This window comes from Notamacropus eugenii, chromosome 2 (assembly GCF_028372415.1).
Source record: "Notamacropus eugenii isolate mMacEug1 chromosome 2, mMacEug1.pri_v2, whole genome shotgun sequence".
In the NCBI taxonomy this organism is placed as follows: domain Eukaryota; kingdom Metazoa; phylum Chordata; class Mammalia; order Diprotodontia; family Macropodidae; genus Notamacropus; species Notamacropus eugenii.
Genome location: NC_092873.1, coordinates 253,310,350 through 253,325,458, shown reverse-complemented (window position 1 = coordinate 253,325,458; position 15,109 = coordinate 253,310,350). Strand labels below are relative to the sequence as shown.

The 15,109-nt window shown below is 37.4% G+C and overlaps 1 protein-coding gene across 1 annotated transcript; it reads left to right on the top strand.

Moving 5' to 3' along the window:
* Positions 1-557: 557 nt before the first annotated feature.
* LOC140523865 (BBSome-interacting protein 1-like) lies at positions 558-770 on the top strand. The gene has a single exon (XM_072638480.1). It carries the CDS (start codon positions 558-560, stop codon positions 768-770), a length of 213 nt encoding a protein of 70 aa, XP_072494581.1.
* The last annotated feature ends 14,339 nt before the right edge of the window (positions 771-15,109 follow it).

Here is a 15,109-nt window from a genome sequence, read left to right as displayed (position 1 = left end):
GCCCCACAAAAGTCTTTTAAGTTTAATCCGTACTATTAACACTTTCTCCATTACTTTCTTAAGCCTAGATAATCAACAAAACAAGAAATCAATCCTTGATTTGTTGTTGTTTTTCAGTTACGTCTGACTCTTGGTAACCCCATTTGGGTTTTTCTTGGCAAAGATATTGGAGTAGTTTGCCATTTCCTTCTCCAGCTCATTTGACAGATGAGGAAGCTGAGGGAAACAGGGTCAAGTGACACCCCCAGGGTAATACAGCTAGCAAGTGTCTGACATCACATTTGAACTCAAGTCTTCCTGACTCCAGGCCAGGTACTTTATCCACTGAGCCACCTAGCTGCTGAGGTGTAACTCACACTGAAAATTTAACATTTAGATCAGTTGACGTTTAGAACCTACTCCAGCACACTTGTGGTTTGAAGGGATCTGAAAAGGGTCTTCTGGCTAAAAATATCTTTCACATGCAAGTGTTACAGTCAGAAATAGCTTTTCTTGGCCCAGAACTGAGCAGGACTGGAACCCAAAGGAAAAATAAAGGAAAACACAGTAGTTCTGATATGGCAGAGGTGAAGTCAATGTTCTGGGAAATCCTTCCCAAACAAGGGCAGTTGTCTGTGGAAGTTATGGCCACTATGGTGCTGTGCAAACCCAAATTTCTGCTACTAAAATCTTTGGATTTTGAAAAATTAAAAAAAATGCAGCAAACCGCACAAGACACTATTCATCAACAGGAAATGGCAGAAAAGGAACAGTACCAAACAAACCAATGAATGATTTATTCATCAATTTTTGTTACTTTTCCTTGCTATGATAGCTTTTCAAAATAATTCACATTTGCTTGCCAAAGCTGTAATTTATATTAAAATTAAAATTCATTTAAAATAAGGGAATGAGTATAAAATCATCAAAACAACACAATGAAATTTATAGACAGTGGTCCAATTTTCACTTTGGCCATAATTTATTTTAATTTTTACTACACTGTTTAGTGATTGTTTGAATTCTAAGTTTTACCACAAGATTGCTGTTTGTCTAGGTGGTGTTAAGCATTCCTATTTTTATCAGTTTTTTGAGATCCAACAACCCATAAAGTGTGTAACTTTTTGCATACTATATCAAGACTAAAAATGAAATTTATTTTTTTAAGTGTTGTGAATGTACACATTTTTTTCAATGGAAAATGTTGGAAAGAGAAATGAAATACTTAAAAAACAGAATTATAAAGATATTTCATAAGCATATACATATATACACACATATTATGTACATGAACATACGTACACACCTATATATTTGAAAATACATTAAAGTCACATAAAAAAAGCTAAGTTTCTCTTTAAGGATTCATTTGGGAATCTGAAGCAGAGGAAGAACCTAAATTGATCTGGGAAACAAGATTTCATAGTAGACTGCTTTTACTTTCAGTTGATTATAAACCACCTATGTTGTACACAATGATTTTTAACAGAAGTTACAGTCAATCTTTCTCGGCTAGCAGGAGCAAAATAAATAAAGCAATTTTCCTGGAAAAAATAAAGATAGCCTATCTTAGGGAATCAGATCATTATATTCATTCGTGTGTCCATTCACTGAATATTTATTGTGCCTACTATTTGCAAAGCACTTTGGTGCTGGGAGGATACCATGAAAAGATAAATGTTTGTGTTTGATACTTGTGACTCTATCAGGCAGTCCCCTGTTAAAGTGTAAATACACTAGGAGAAAACTAATAGATAGATTCTATAGCTAGAAGGGTAATTAGTTGTTTAGTTCCATTCTTTGCTTTTACAGAGGGGGACATTAAGAAGTTAAATCACTTGTCCCAAGTCATGCAGGTAGAGAAGGGAATTGAAACCAAGTTTTCTGATCCCCAACATAACATTTTTTAAACTATGGTATAGATCCGTTACCATCACAGGGCAAATTGATTAATTCCATAGGAAAGCCAAGGAGAGCCAACTAGCTGACAGCAAGATCTTGACAATGGAAGATACCCTCTGGTAGGGATAGGTTCAGTCAAAGAACTTTGCTCCAGATGGCAGGACTAGGTTGTTGTGTTACTACAGTAAGGTCTATGGGCATTGATAGATAAACCTGTGAATACTGAGGGAAAGGGGGAAAAGTCTTAGGTGGTACTGAAAACAAATGTTGAATCGACTTCATAAGTTTGCCTTGACCTACCCACAGGGAGATAGCAAGATTCATTAATAATTAATATCACTGGCAGTGGACAGAGGATGAATGAGGGAGAAGAGATACTTGGCAGGGTAGGAGATATGATTTCTAAAGCATGTATCAAATAAATAGAGGCAACTGTTTTAAGTAGAGTATTAGTTTGGGAGTGCAGAAAATGGAAACGAACAATATTTTGTAAAAACTAACAACAACAAAGAAATGATGCTAAAACAATTCAAGAGACACCAGGGTTGACAGAGGAGAAGTTGTCATATTATATAAGGATTCAGGACTATGAGTGAAAGGCAAGTATCTATGGTCAGGCTCATCCTTAAATCTAAGCAAAATTGGGATTCCAGCCACCTGCAAGGTAGATTTGGGGCAGGGTGTGCTGGTGAACATCTAACAAATAGTTCTCAGAAAAAAAGTATGTACAAATAATTTTGTGTTAGGCAATCAGGGTTAAATGACTTGCCTAGTGTCATACAGCTAGTAAGATTCATTAAAAAGAGAAAGAAATCTGGGAATTGTACAAAGCCTTCACACAGCTGCCAAACTATGACTAAAGCAGAAGTCTATGTCATTCACCTGCTCAAGAAACTTCAATGGCTCCCTCTTGCCTCTTGTAATAAATACAACTTCCTCTGTTTCACATTGAAAGACCTCATATTTGGCTCTGACTTGTCTTTCAAAACTCTTTTTATCACTCTTCACCTCACGCATCAATATTTTCCTTCTAAATCTGCCTATCTGGTGTCCCTTACACACATCATTGCATCTCTCATCTCTGTACACAGACTCTTCCTGTGATCTCCTTTTTCATCTTTACCTCTTGGAAACCACAGCTCCATTTAACACAGCTCAAGTGCTATGCCCACTTGAGGACTTTCCCAATCCTTCGGTTATTGTTTTTTTCCCTCCTCCCCATCCCTCAGTTATCAGATCTCATCTCAGAAAAAAAACCCTATAAATTTATTTTACATAAATTCTGTACTTCTCTGGGTTTATGATGCTTCTCTCGAGTACTTTCCTAAGGGGCAGGGCAAAAGCCCAAGAGGACATTTTATTTTTGTCTCTGTATCTCAGCAACCAGCACAGTGCCAGGCATATGGTGGGTAATTAATAAATGTTTGTTGAATTATTTGATAACAAAGTGAGAATTTTCTGAGAACAGGGCTCTAGGAGTATGTGGACTTGCACCCAGATAGATAGGCTGGAACTCAGATCCTAGGGATATATATTGAAAACAGTACATTAAACCTCATTTACTCATTCATGGGGCCTGTCCAAGATGAGATCAGTAAAAGAGTATGAGGTAAGTGAGGAATTGCTCCAGAGTAACAGATGGACTTTTTCCCATGTAGAGGGACTCTCAACATTCTTACAGTGACAAGCTTGTAGAGGCTCAAGCAGTGGTCAGGAAGTACTACCATTTTCCCCTTAGTTCTTTTTCCATTTCATTTGCATTGATCTACATAGGTTTTCAACTGATTATGCATATTGATTTCTGATTTTTTTAATATACCTGAAATATTCTTATTTTTCTTTTTCTTTTCTATACCTCTCCTTCCCTCTGCTTCCCAATGCAACTCCCATCTATAACTTTTGCTTTTTCTCTCTTTCTTCCACTTTTCAGTAATCTACTTGTCAAATGTTCACAAAAATGATAGTTCAGAAGATCAGTTAGAAGAATTAGGGCCGAGAAAGCTTGGGTGGCCTAGTGGAAAGGGCACTGGATGAGGAATCAGGAGGCCTGGATTCACATCTCAGCTCTGACATCCGTGGAAGGGCCTTCATCTGTTAAATAGGGGTGAAAGTGATCTCTATTAACACTTACATTTCATGATTGGGTTCCTTGCAGATCTGACATTGTTATTCTATGCGTTCTTTTAAATAATTCTTTTTTGAAATTATGAACTTAAACTTCAGTAAATGTTCACATTTCAATTTGCAAAGAACAAAAAAGAAAGAGTATTTTATATGACATTGAATTTCTGTGATGTACAGTTTTTAAGAGTATATTAATTTGACAGGATAGTATCAGACCTTCCTGACTTCTTTGTATCTTCTTTCAAACTTTCTTCTCCTCTATTCTGTGTATTTCTGAGTGTTCCATTGACATTCTTTTCTTTCCTTCTTTTTTTACAACAATATCACCCCACTTCATCATTTTCCCTCCCACCAAAAAGAAGCCATCCATTGTAACAAATAAGTATACTTAAGCAAAACATATTCACACATTGATGATGTCTGAAAATATATTTCTCATTCTAAACTTCTAGACCATCACCTCTCTACAAGAGTCAGGAAGCATATAGTATCATTGACCTTCTGGAGTCATGATTGGTCAATCGCATTTAACGTATTTCTTAAGCTTTTCTTTTTTTGAAAGTGTTTTACTTTACGTTATTGTAATCATTGTCCCAACTGTTTTCATTCTGCTATATGTAGCAATTCATGTGAGTCTTCTCAGGTTTCTCTCTGTAGGTTTCTTCTGTCATTTCTTATGGTGCATGCAATGTAATATTACTGTGTCATTAGAAATGATGATAAAGATGGATTCAGAGAAACCTGTTAGGTTTTTCTTTTCTTCTGTCATTAATTTATTGAGACACTGGGAACAAATTTCTGTAATGTGCAAAGCACTGTGTTAAGACCCGGGGAAACAAAGACTAATAAGAAAAAATGGATGAAATAGATTGTGGGAGACCTTGAATAAACACCAGGAAGAAGAATTTTTACTTATATAGACAATATAAATAAATTGAAAGTGTTGAGTGGAGCAGTAATTAGGAAGATTATTTAAGCAGCAGTGTGAATTATGGATTGGAGAGGGAATACATTGGAGCCAGGAAATCAAATTAAGTTGTTATTATAATCATCCAGGTGAGAAGAGATGAGAGTTTGAACAGATACTTACAGTGAATGTTGATAGGAGAGGATAGCTATTAGTGATACTGCAGAGGAAGAACTGACATGATTTAGCAATTCTGTGGTGGGGGAACAGAGTCAAAGAGGACTCCATGCTTATGAGTTTGGGCTACTAGTTGGTATCAATAGAAACAGAGGAAGTATGGGAAGAGGTTGTTTTTTTGGGAAGGATGATGAATTCAATTTTGTACATATTGATATTGGATTTTTGGTGGTACGTCCACATGGAGGTAGTCGGTGAATAGTTGTGAATATAGCACTGGACCTCTGGGAAAGATTGGAACTGGTATAGAGATTTGGTAGTCATCTACCTATGTAGGGATGATAATTAGTGCCATAGGAATAGGTAATATCACTAAGGGAGAGAATGTAGAAAGAGAAGACAAGAAGGTCAATGATATTCAAATTTAAGGGTTGGAAGATGAACGAGGAGTCCATAAAAGAGACAGAGGTGTGTTTAGGAAGAGGACTGTGAGAGTACAGTATCACAGAATTCAAGGGAAGAGAAAGGACAGGGTAGTCAATGGTGTCAAATTTTACAGAGAGATCAAGGAGAATGGTTTGTTAAAAAGTTCATTGGATGCAGTGATAAAGAAATCCTTAGTAAGTATGGAAAGAGCTGTTTCTGTAGATTTGTGGGGAAAGAAACTTAGTCAATAAGAACTTATTAAGAACTTATTCTTTGTCAGGTTGCCCTCAACCTTGTAGGCCTCAAACCTGTTGGTGTATTAAGAGGATGTCTATTCCAAGCATGTGAAGACTTCCCTTAGTGGAATGGGAGCCTGAGAACAATTTTTTCCAAAAGCCATGAAAGTGGCTGAGGCAGATGCTATGGAATACTTAGAACTTGGTCAGATATCAAAATTGCCAAGGTCATCCAGTGCATCCTGGGTTATCATCAGTCATCCTGATTTTTTGTCTCGCCACAATACTTGGATGATTCAGGAAGAACAGAGTGAGACTGATGAATTTGTGCAACTTTACCTCACTTAAATCCAATTTATGAACAAGTCAAGATGTTCCCCAGTGATCACCAGTCCTCTTTGAAAACACAGGACCAAAAACAACAACAGCTATTTGCCTGGTGCTTTGCTGAGTGCTGAGTATACAAAGAAAGGCAAAAACACAGTGCTTATCATTTAGGAACTTGCCTTCCAATGGAGAAGACAACATACAAAAAAGTGTGTCTGAGATACATGCAGTGTAAATGAAAGATAATCTCAGTGGGAAGGGACTGGGGAGAAAGAAGAGGGTACTAGGAAGGGTCGCCTTTGCAGGACTGGGGGTTTTAGTTGAGGCCTGAAGGAAGCCAGGAAACCAGGAGACAGAGATTAAGAGGGAGGGAATTCTAGGCATGGGAGATAGCCAGTAAAAACACAAAGTCAGGTGATGGAATGGCCTATTCAAGGAACAGAAAGGAGGCCAGTGTTATTGGAGGATGTGGAGGGGAGAAAGGTTTAAGAAGATTGGAAAGGTAGGAAGAGATTGGGTTGTGAAGAGATTTAAAAGTCAAATAGAGGATTTTGTGTTTGATCCTGAAGGCAATGGAGAGCCCATGGTGTTTATTAGCTAGTGGGGTGACATGGTCTGACCTGTGCTTTAAGGAAAAGCACTTTGGCAGCTTAATGGAGGATGAATTGTGAAGGGGGAGAGACTTGAGGCAGGGAGACTAGCCAGTAGGCTATTGTAATAGCCAGGGTGTGAGGTGATACAGGCCTGCATCTGGTCATCAGCTTTCAGAGTGGAAAAAAGACATATTGGAGAGATATCATATGGCAAGGAGTGAGTAATTTGTATTATAATTGTTATTATATTTGTTTTATCTTTCCCTACTAGGCTGTATATTCCTTGAAGGCAATACCTGTGTCTTGTTTCATCTTTGTATCTCTAGGGTCTATGCATTGTATATAGTATAAACTTAATAGAAGTTTGCTGGATTAAATTGATTGATGAATTAGTAGCAAAAAGTTTCTAGATTCTTTTTGCCATATTAGAAAAACACTTTTTAGTCTTGATTGACACAGCCTTTGAACAATATTTTGGCTGCTCCTCTAAGCAATCGCTTTAACACAAGTTGGATTACTGCTGGGCTTTATTGAGGCCTCAGTCAGAAACTGAATTAAGCAGATGTTTATAAAACTATGTTGACTGATGTGGCAGTTCAGAAAAACCTCTGTTTTTTTGGACCAAGACTTTCTTGGAAAGACCATGTCCATTCTAGACATTCCCTTTTTCCTTGCCAGGGCTCTCTACCTTTTTCCTTTTCTGACCTCTCACTCTCCCCAATATCTGTCTAGAAATTCCAGTACTCCATATCATCATGTTATGGTATCTCTCTGCCTGTGATTGGTGAGAACCCAATCAGATGAGCCTGAGTGAGATCTCTTCCTCTAAAAGAAATTCCTTCTGCATCCCTGAGCATCTGCTTCACAGACTTGGTTTTTTTTTTTTTTTGTGTGTGGACCAAATAAGGTAAAGTGTTTTACAAACTTTAAAATCCTACATATATGTTATTATAAGACCACTTCATCTGAGGTTCAAAGACGTAACTTGTCTCTCTGGAGATCTAGTTGTATCCTTGTTTCTCAAATAGATTCTTGTTTCTACCTTTTTATCCCAAACACCTCCAGCTATCTCAAGGTAAGCCACACGTCTTCTCTTAAATGTGTTAAAAATGTATCAAATAAACATCTGTTGTTTTTAGAACATCATTAGAAATCTTCTGTAGAAATCTCTTAAGGTCTATAAAGCAGTTGCAATGAATTGTGCTGGTAGTTATTTATATTTTTCATCTATCTTTTCCTAGGAAGCAATAAGTTCTGTTTAAAAAATTGGTATCCTCCCTCTTTCCAAATATTTTGAAAACTAATCCTTTAATACCCTCAAACTTATGTTGCCTGGAACATGTGTATACTTGGTCTGGTCCAGTTATTTTTTGCTTCTTTCATACCATTTCTACTTAGAAACATAGGTTGCACAGCACCTCGGGGCCTGTGATATTGGACTTCCAATGTGGTGATGTCATCATTGACGAAGAAACAGTTTGCTTCACAAATGATATTCTGCAGCAGAACACATTTTTATACACAGATGACTGAAAGCTGCAAAGAACATAAGATCCTACTGTTCATTTTGATTGTCGACCATGAAAAGTTGACAAATTTGATTTGGTAGAGCAAAATGTAGCTTTCACAGTGGTCCTCCAAGCCTAAGATGCTAAGATTATAAAAGATTATTTACCAGATACAAGAGATATTTTTGCTAAGCCTCTGATTACCAATTAAAACGTACCAATTAATACCAATTAAATATACCAATTAATACCAATTAAAACATAAAACAGGAAGATGCATGTTAATCAAGGCTGTTTGCACTGTCATGGAGGACAACTAGCAGAGAATGCAGATGGAGCCATACATGGTAGTGTTCTGCAGATGCTTTTGACTGTGGATGACATTGTACCAATTATATTAAGTCCTGGAAAATTCCAATGTTACCTACCTGAACCTCAGTAATTAAATAGGAAAAACCAAGTGAATGAAGAATGCTTATTGTTTAGACTGATATAGTTGGATAAATTAGTGTACCATATATAGTAAATTAGTACATTTAATCTTTGACAGTTCGCTATTAGCTCTATAATGGGTATCTATAAGTATGTAAACTACATGCACTATATGCTATATCTGTAATTATCTATTTTTCTATACACAGTGAGCAGGATCTAAAACTGAATAGGAAGTAGAGAGTGGGGCTGGATTTCATCTAGGAAATTATACAGTGTTTTCAGTGACCTCAAACTACTACCCAAACTAGAACCCCATAGCTTTAACATCAATATTTTTCCAGTGATGCTACGTGTCTAAAAATTATGAAATGCCACGGTTTTCAAAGAATCAAAATTAAGGGCTGCCCAAAGGACAGTGGAAGGAAATATGATGGGTTATAAATAGGCACATATAACCAATGACATATTGTTCTCAAAAGTAGTATAAAGTATATCATTTAAGAGACCAGCAACTGGAAGGGGTCAGTCACATAGCAAGAGATGACCAAAGTATAGACTATGATGGATTAAGTTTCCCAGCACATTGGGTGAACCTCTATGCAGATATATAGAAGAACATGATAAGAATCAGACAGGATGAGAAGATATAGATCTGCACTGTTGGAGAGAGTAACCACTTTGTTGGTTATAAGACTTAGAGCTGGAAGGTTCAAATGAGGTAATGGATGTAAAGCAAACCTTAAAGTGCCTTATAAATGGCAGTTGTTTTTAATATTATTGTTATTATTATCATTCTATAATGATTAGGCTTCCAGTCTGGCCATGGCTTCATGCCCTGAGCCTTCTACTGCCCTTCTGTTGAGCTCAAGCAAAGTTTATAGCTCAGTGCAGCTCTGTGGTGATAAATGTTTAACAGCCAGAATCTCCTGGAGGGAAAATGTATGCACACACACATACACACGTACACTTTGCATTATTTCCTAAGTCTAGACAATTAACAAAACAATCAAGCCTTGATTTTTAACCATTGTGATTTCTGAGGTATAAAATAAATTCTCACACTAAACGTTTAACAAACTAGTTAGAGCTGACTCTAGCATACTCTGGGTAGAAGGGATCACAGAGACCATCTAATTTAAGCTCCTTATTTTACATATGTGGGAACTGAGACTCAAGGAGGTTAAGTGACTTGTCCAAGGTCCTTTAGCTAGTAAGTGAGAGAGGCAGAATTTAGACCTACAAACTTTGATTTTAGAACTAACATGCCTTTCACTATGCCAGGTACAGATCTAAAATCTAAAAATCTAAAAATACATAATATTATTTTTATCAGCATATATCAAAAGGTTTTACTTCAATTAATATTAAAAATAAAACTAAACAATATTAATAAAACAAATATTAAAAATAGAGTAAGTAAAAATTAATATTAAAACACTGCAAATTATATAAGTACCCATGGTTTGGAAATAGGAGAGAAATAGTCCAGGGACAAGGGAGAAAAACACAGGGAAACATGCATTCACTTTTAATATGCTATGAAGTGCATTGTCCATAGCTGGTTAACTAAGAGCTGATGGTATACTTGCTACAGATGCAGCTTAAAATATAAGTCTTTCTGCATTGGTAGAGACCTTTTCCAGCTTGGCCAGCTCAACTCGCCGGGGTCTGAAATAAATCTCAATAACCGATAACATAAACATCCTTTAAAATAGCAAAATGTTTTCCCCTCCATGTAAGATGTCATGAAGCATATGGCTCACAGGGCAGGAGATCAGAGAAAGTGCTATAAATTATCCAGCAATAAGAATAATAGTTTCCTGGGGCTGTTTTTCATTGACAATGCAGATGTTGATCCCTGATGTTGCTCGTTGTAGTTGAAGCATTGTAATCACTGTAATATGTGTGTATGGGGGATGATTTCACAATGTTGTATCACCAGTTGGTGCTGTTACCTTGGGGATCCCATCAAACCTTCAGACCCAAGTGAGATGCATGGACAGATTTATGGCTATCCTGTTCAATCACGTTGCATGCAGTTCTGACAAGTCCACACCCTCAGCTCAAGTATACAGCACAAAGGAGCATGGGGGCTATCAGAACTTGAAAAGCCAAAATGAGTCACTGTCAGACTCTTGAGTCTCTCCCACATACCTTGTTTCTCTTAGGAAAATATGAAGCCCCCATCACATAGAAGATTATATGTACACATATGTATATACAATGTATGTCTTATCTGTGGAAGCTTTTTTTTTTTTTAGAAAATTATATATATATACATGTATGTATGTATGTATATAGTTTATCATACTGTACTAGATCAAGGACACTACTCTAATTGATCCCTCTTGGATGAGAATATATAGGATCACTAGTTGGGTATCATAATCCCTGAAACTGATAGATCACTTGAGCTGAGAGGTGCAGTAGGACTGAAGCTAATTGGCTACCCATGCTAAGACTGGCATCAATATGCTATATGTATGGCACCCTAAGGCCAGAACAGCTCTATTTTATCTTATCTTACCCCCTTATCTTACCTCACCCAAGCCCACAAAGGATTAAAAAAATTCTGTAATATTCAAAGTATCAAGAGTAAGACTTTCAGATTTTTTTTAATAGAGGATTTACAACATGCCACAAACAGTAAGGATAAGTTGGGGAGGGGCTGCGATCAGCACCAGTGAAATTAGAGTCATCTAGGTGTCTGAGTAAGAAAAGAGGAAAGTGGAGATACATATCCTCACCTTGATGTTTCAATGCCATTCCTTTCCAAGAAAGGCCACCTTCAAATTCCAAATAAAACTTCCTCACCTCCCCACAGTATTGAAAGCCCTCAAAATATTGAAATTCACTCATTTAACACCTTGATTGCACACTTTTTCTTTGGGGGGGGCATCACAGAAGATGAAAAGGAGGGTAAGAGTTTGATCCCTGACCTCATGGTGCTTACCATCTAATAGAAAAATCTAGGTTTAGTTATCTTACTGTTTCTCAGAGGAGATTTTTGAGTTTTCCTTTTGGCTGTGAAAACCATAACTGTCAGTTGAAGCTGGGCTGGAGATTAGTGAAGGTAGACCTTTGGATAGAATCCTCTTTATATATGTCTCTATTTTCTTAGCAGTAAAAAGGCAGGCTGGTGAATCTCTTTCACTTGGTTGAACACACAAGGGCCTGAGAAGTCCTGCTAGCCTTGGCTCATGAGTCATATCTTTTTCAAGACTTGTTACAAAGAAGGGCTGACAAAGATTTAACAACTGACTTTTTGAAAAAAAATGTACTCATGACACATTTTCAAGTTCAATCTGCATTATTAACATCGTCATCACTTTCTTAAGTCAACAATCAGCAAAACAAAAAAAGCCCTGATTTATGTTTGCTAGTTTCTGAGGTGTAATTGCTTCCATTGAAAATTTAACAAAATTTAACAATACTGGGGCCAGTATGAATTGGCTTTAGCATACCCTTGGTATTCCCTCTTCCAGTGCAGGTTATATCTCTTCCATGATTCTTCATGAGTAGGTGTAGATAAAGAACAACAGTCACAAATCTCTTACCAACCTTTTGATGAGCTAGGCTAGTTCTCAGATGACAGACAAACTGTTTATTGCCAAGTTGGGTAAAAAGAACCATTTCCCTTTCATTTTTCTTTGCCTATGAACTGTTAAGAGAAAAGGAAAAGGAACTGTTAACACTAATAACTGACATTTTGCAAAACACTTTAAAACTTTAAAAGCATATAGATGTACATATATAGCATATATTATATAATTATAAGGATGCCTCCATTGTCCATCTCTATAAAGGTAAAGAGAATAGATTGTCCTGCGACAATCACAGAGGGGTCTCTCCCCTAGTCATTGCTGGCAAAATTCTTGCTGGAGTTCTCCTTAATAGGCTGATCCTTCACCTGGAAGATGGTCATATATCTGAGAGCCAATGTGGCTTCGGAAAGGGCTGAGGAACAGTCAATATGGTGTTTGTTGCCCAACAACTCCAGGACAAATGCCAGGAGCAGAACAGAGGTCTGTACACAGCATTTATATATCTGACCAAGGCCTTTGACACTGTAAGTCATGAGGGCTTATGGAAAATTATGTCAAAATTTGGTTCCCCAGAGAAATTCATCAGTATCATATGTCAATTTCATGATGGCATATTTGCCCGAGTTCTGGATAGTGGACAATGCTCTCATGCCATCCCAGTCACCAATGGAGTGAAACAGGGCTGTGTGCTTGCTCCCATGCTTTTTAGCATGATGTTTTCAGCCATGTTGTCAAATACTTTCAGTGAGGATTCTCACCTTCAGTGAGAATCAAGGTCAGCTATCATACTTATGATAAGTTCTTCAATTTGAAAAAGCCACAGGCTAAGATCAAAGTGGAGGGAGTGTTAGTGCATGATTTTCTGTTTGCAGAAGATTGTGCACTCAGTGCAGCCTCTGAAGCTGAGATGCAACAAGGCATGGATCAATTCTCTGCTGCCTGTGCTGATTTTGGCCTAATAATTAACACCAAGAAAATGCAGGTGCTCCATCAGCCACTACCACACCATCCGTACATGGAACCATCAGTTACAACAAATAGAGAAGTTTTGAATGTTGTGGATAAGTTCACTCACCTTGGTAATATACTTTCCAGGGACGTACACATTGAGAATGAGACTAATGCATGCATTGCCAGAGTTAGTTCAGTGTTTGGGAGTCTCCAAAGAAAAGTTTGGGAGAGAAGAGGTATTAGACTGACTACCACACTGAAGGTCTATAGAGCCATTGTGCTGACCTCATTGTTATATGCTTGTGAAATATGGCCAGTCTACCAGCACCATGCCAGGAAACTGAATCGCTTCCATTTGAACTGTCTTAGTAAGATTCTGAGGATCACCTGGCAGGATAAGGTATCAGACACTGAAGTCCTTGCTTGAGCTGAATTGCCAAATATTCAAACCATGCTTCAGAGAGTGCAACTCTGATGGGCTGGCCACATTGTTCAAATGCAAAATGTATGCTTGCCAAAAAGGCTATTTTATGGAGAACTTGCATGGGGCAGGTGATCACATGGTGGCCAGAGGAAACGATACAAGGATACTCTCAAGGTCTCTCTCAAGAACTTTGGATTTGACTGTACAAGGTAGGAAATACTGACACAGGACCACTTAACATGGTGTGCCCACATCAGACAGGGTGCTGTGCTCTATGAGCAAAGCAGAATTGAGACAGCACAAAGGAAATATAGGATGTACAAATTTGGAGTATCCACCCCAAATATTTACATGGACTATCTGTGCCCAACCTGTGGTAGAGCATTCCAAGCTCATATTGGTCTAATTAGCTACAGTTGGACACAATGAAACTTCATTTTATTATAGTGATGTCATTTTGGTCCTCTTCAAGAACAAAGGACAACAACCAACCATATATTCATATTATATAAATATATTATTCATATTATATGCTATAATATATTATATATGCATATATATATATAAATCTTATTTAGGCTTCACAGCAACCTTATGAGGTAGAGATATTATAAAGATGCCCCTTTTATAGAGGTAGAAACTGAGTGTCAGAAAGGTAAAGTGACTTGCTCCAGGCTCACACAGCTAGTAAATATCCTGAGGTGAGATTTAAATCGAGGTCATCCTGACTCCATGTGTAGTGCTCTAGCTTTACCTTCTCCCAAGATTTAAATTCAATTTAAATGAACATGTTTTGAAACAATGTACATTGAAAATGATTGACTTAAACAACTTAAGTGTTTGTATGAATGGGTAAGAATATTAAAAAGAACATTTTTTTTCAAATTCTTTGGCAGAGCAAAAGTCACGTCTTTGTTTAAATTCAAGAAAATCCTTCATATGAATAGTGCTCTCTGTATTGGGGCATATGTTACATGGTCTGCCAGCGACTGCTATACCTGTGACAGTTTATTACCTACCCAGTTCCTGTCTTGGTTTCCCTGATGAGCTTACAGCATGTGTCACTGTAACTTATGAGAGGAGGTGAGTGGAAAAGCTCTTCAAAAATGAGTCATTATGAGTATTTGATTTTCCAAGGTTTTAAAGTCAGGGCTGTTAAATACTTGAGGGGCCAAGAAAGAGAGAAAAAAAAGATTTATGCCAGGCTCATGGAAAGATCATGTGAACAGCAGTGGCAGTCCAATGATTTGCTCTGGAAAATGAATTAAACTTGATGTTCGCTCAAGTATATACTATTTGTAGCTTAATCAAAGTGGGACTAATGAGATGTTCTTCCAAAACAGCTTGAGGACCATTAAAAGTGGGACAAAATAAAGAGGAAATGCTACTTTGAAAGCAATGTTGTGTCATGAATAGAAAGATTACTGGATCATCAGTCAGGACTCTTGGAGATGAATCTTGGATTTCTCCTACTAATTAGCTGTGTGATCCTGGGCAAGTTACTTTACTTCTCTACTTCTCAGGCTCCTGGTCTGTAAAATAAAAGGGTTGAGCTAGGTGACTTGTAAGATCTCT

What these genes read in the sequence shown, in the direction of transcription:
- LOC140523865 (XM_072638480.1), top strand. Translation starts at nt 558, where the DNA reads ATGGCAGAGGTGAAGTCAATGTTCTGGGAAATCCTTCCCAAACAAGGG.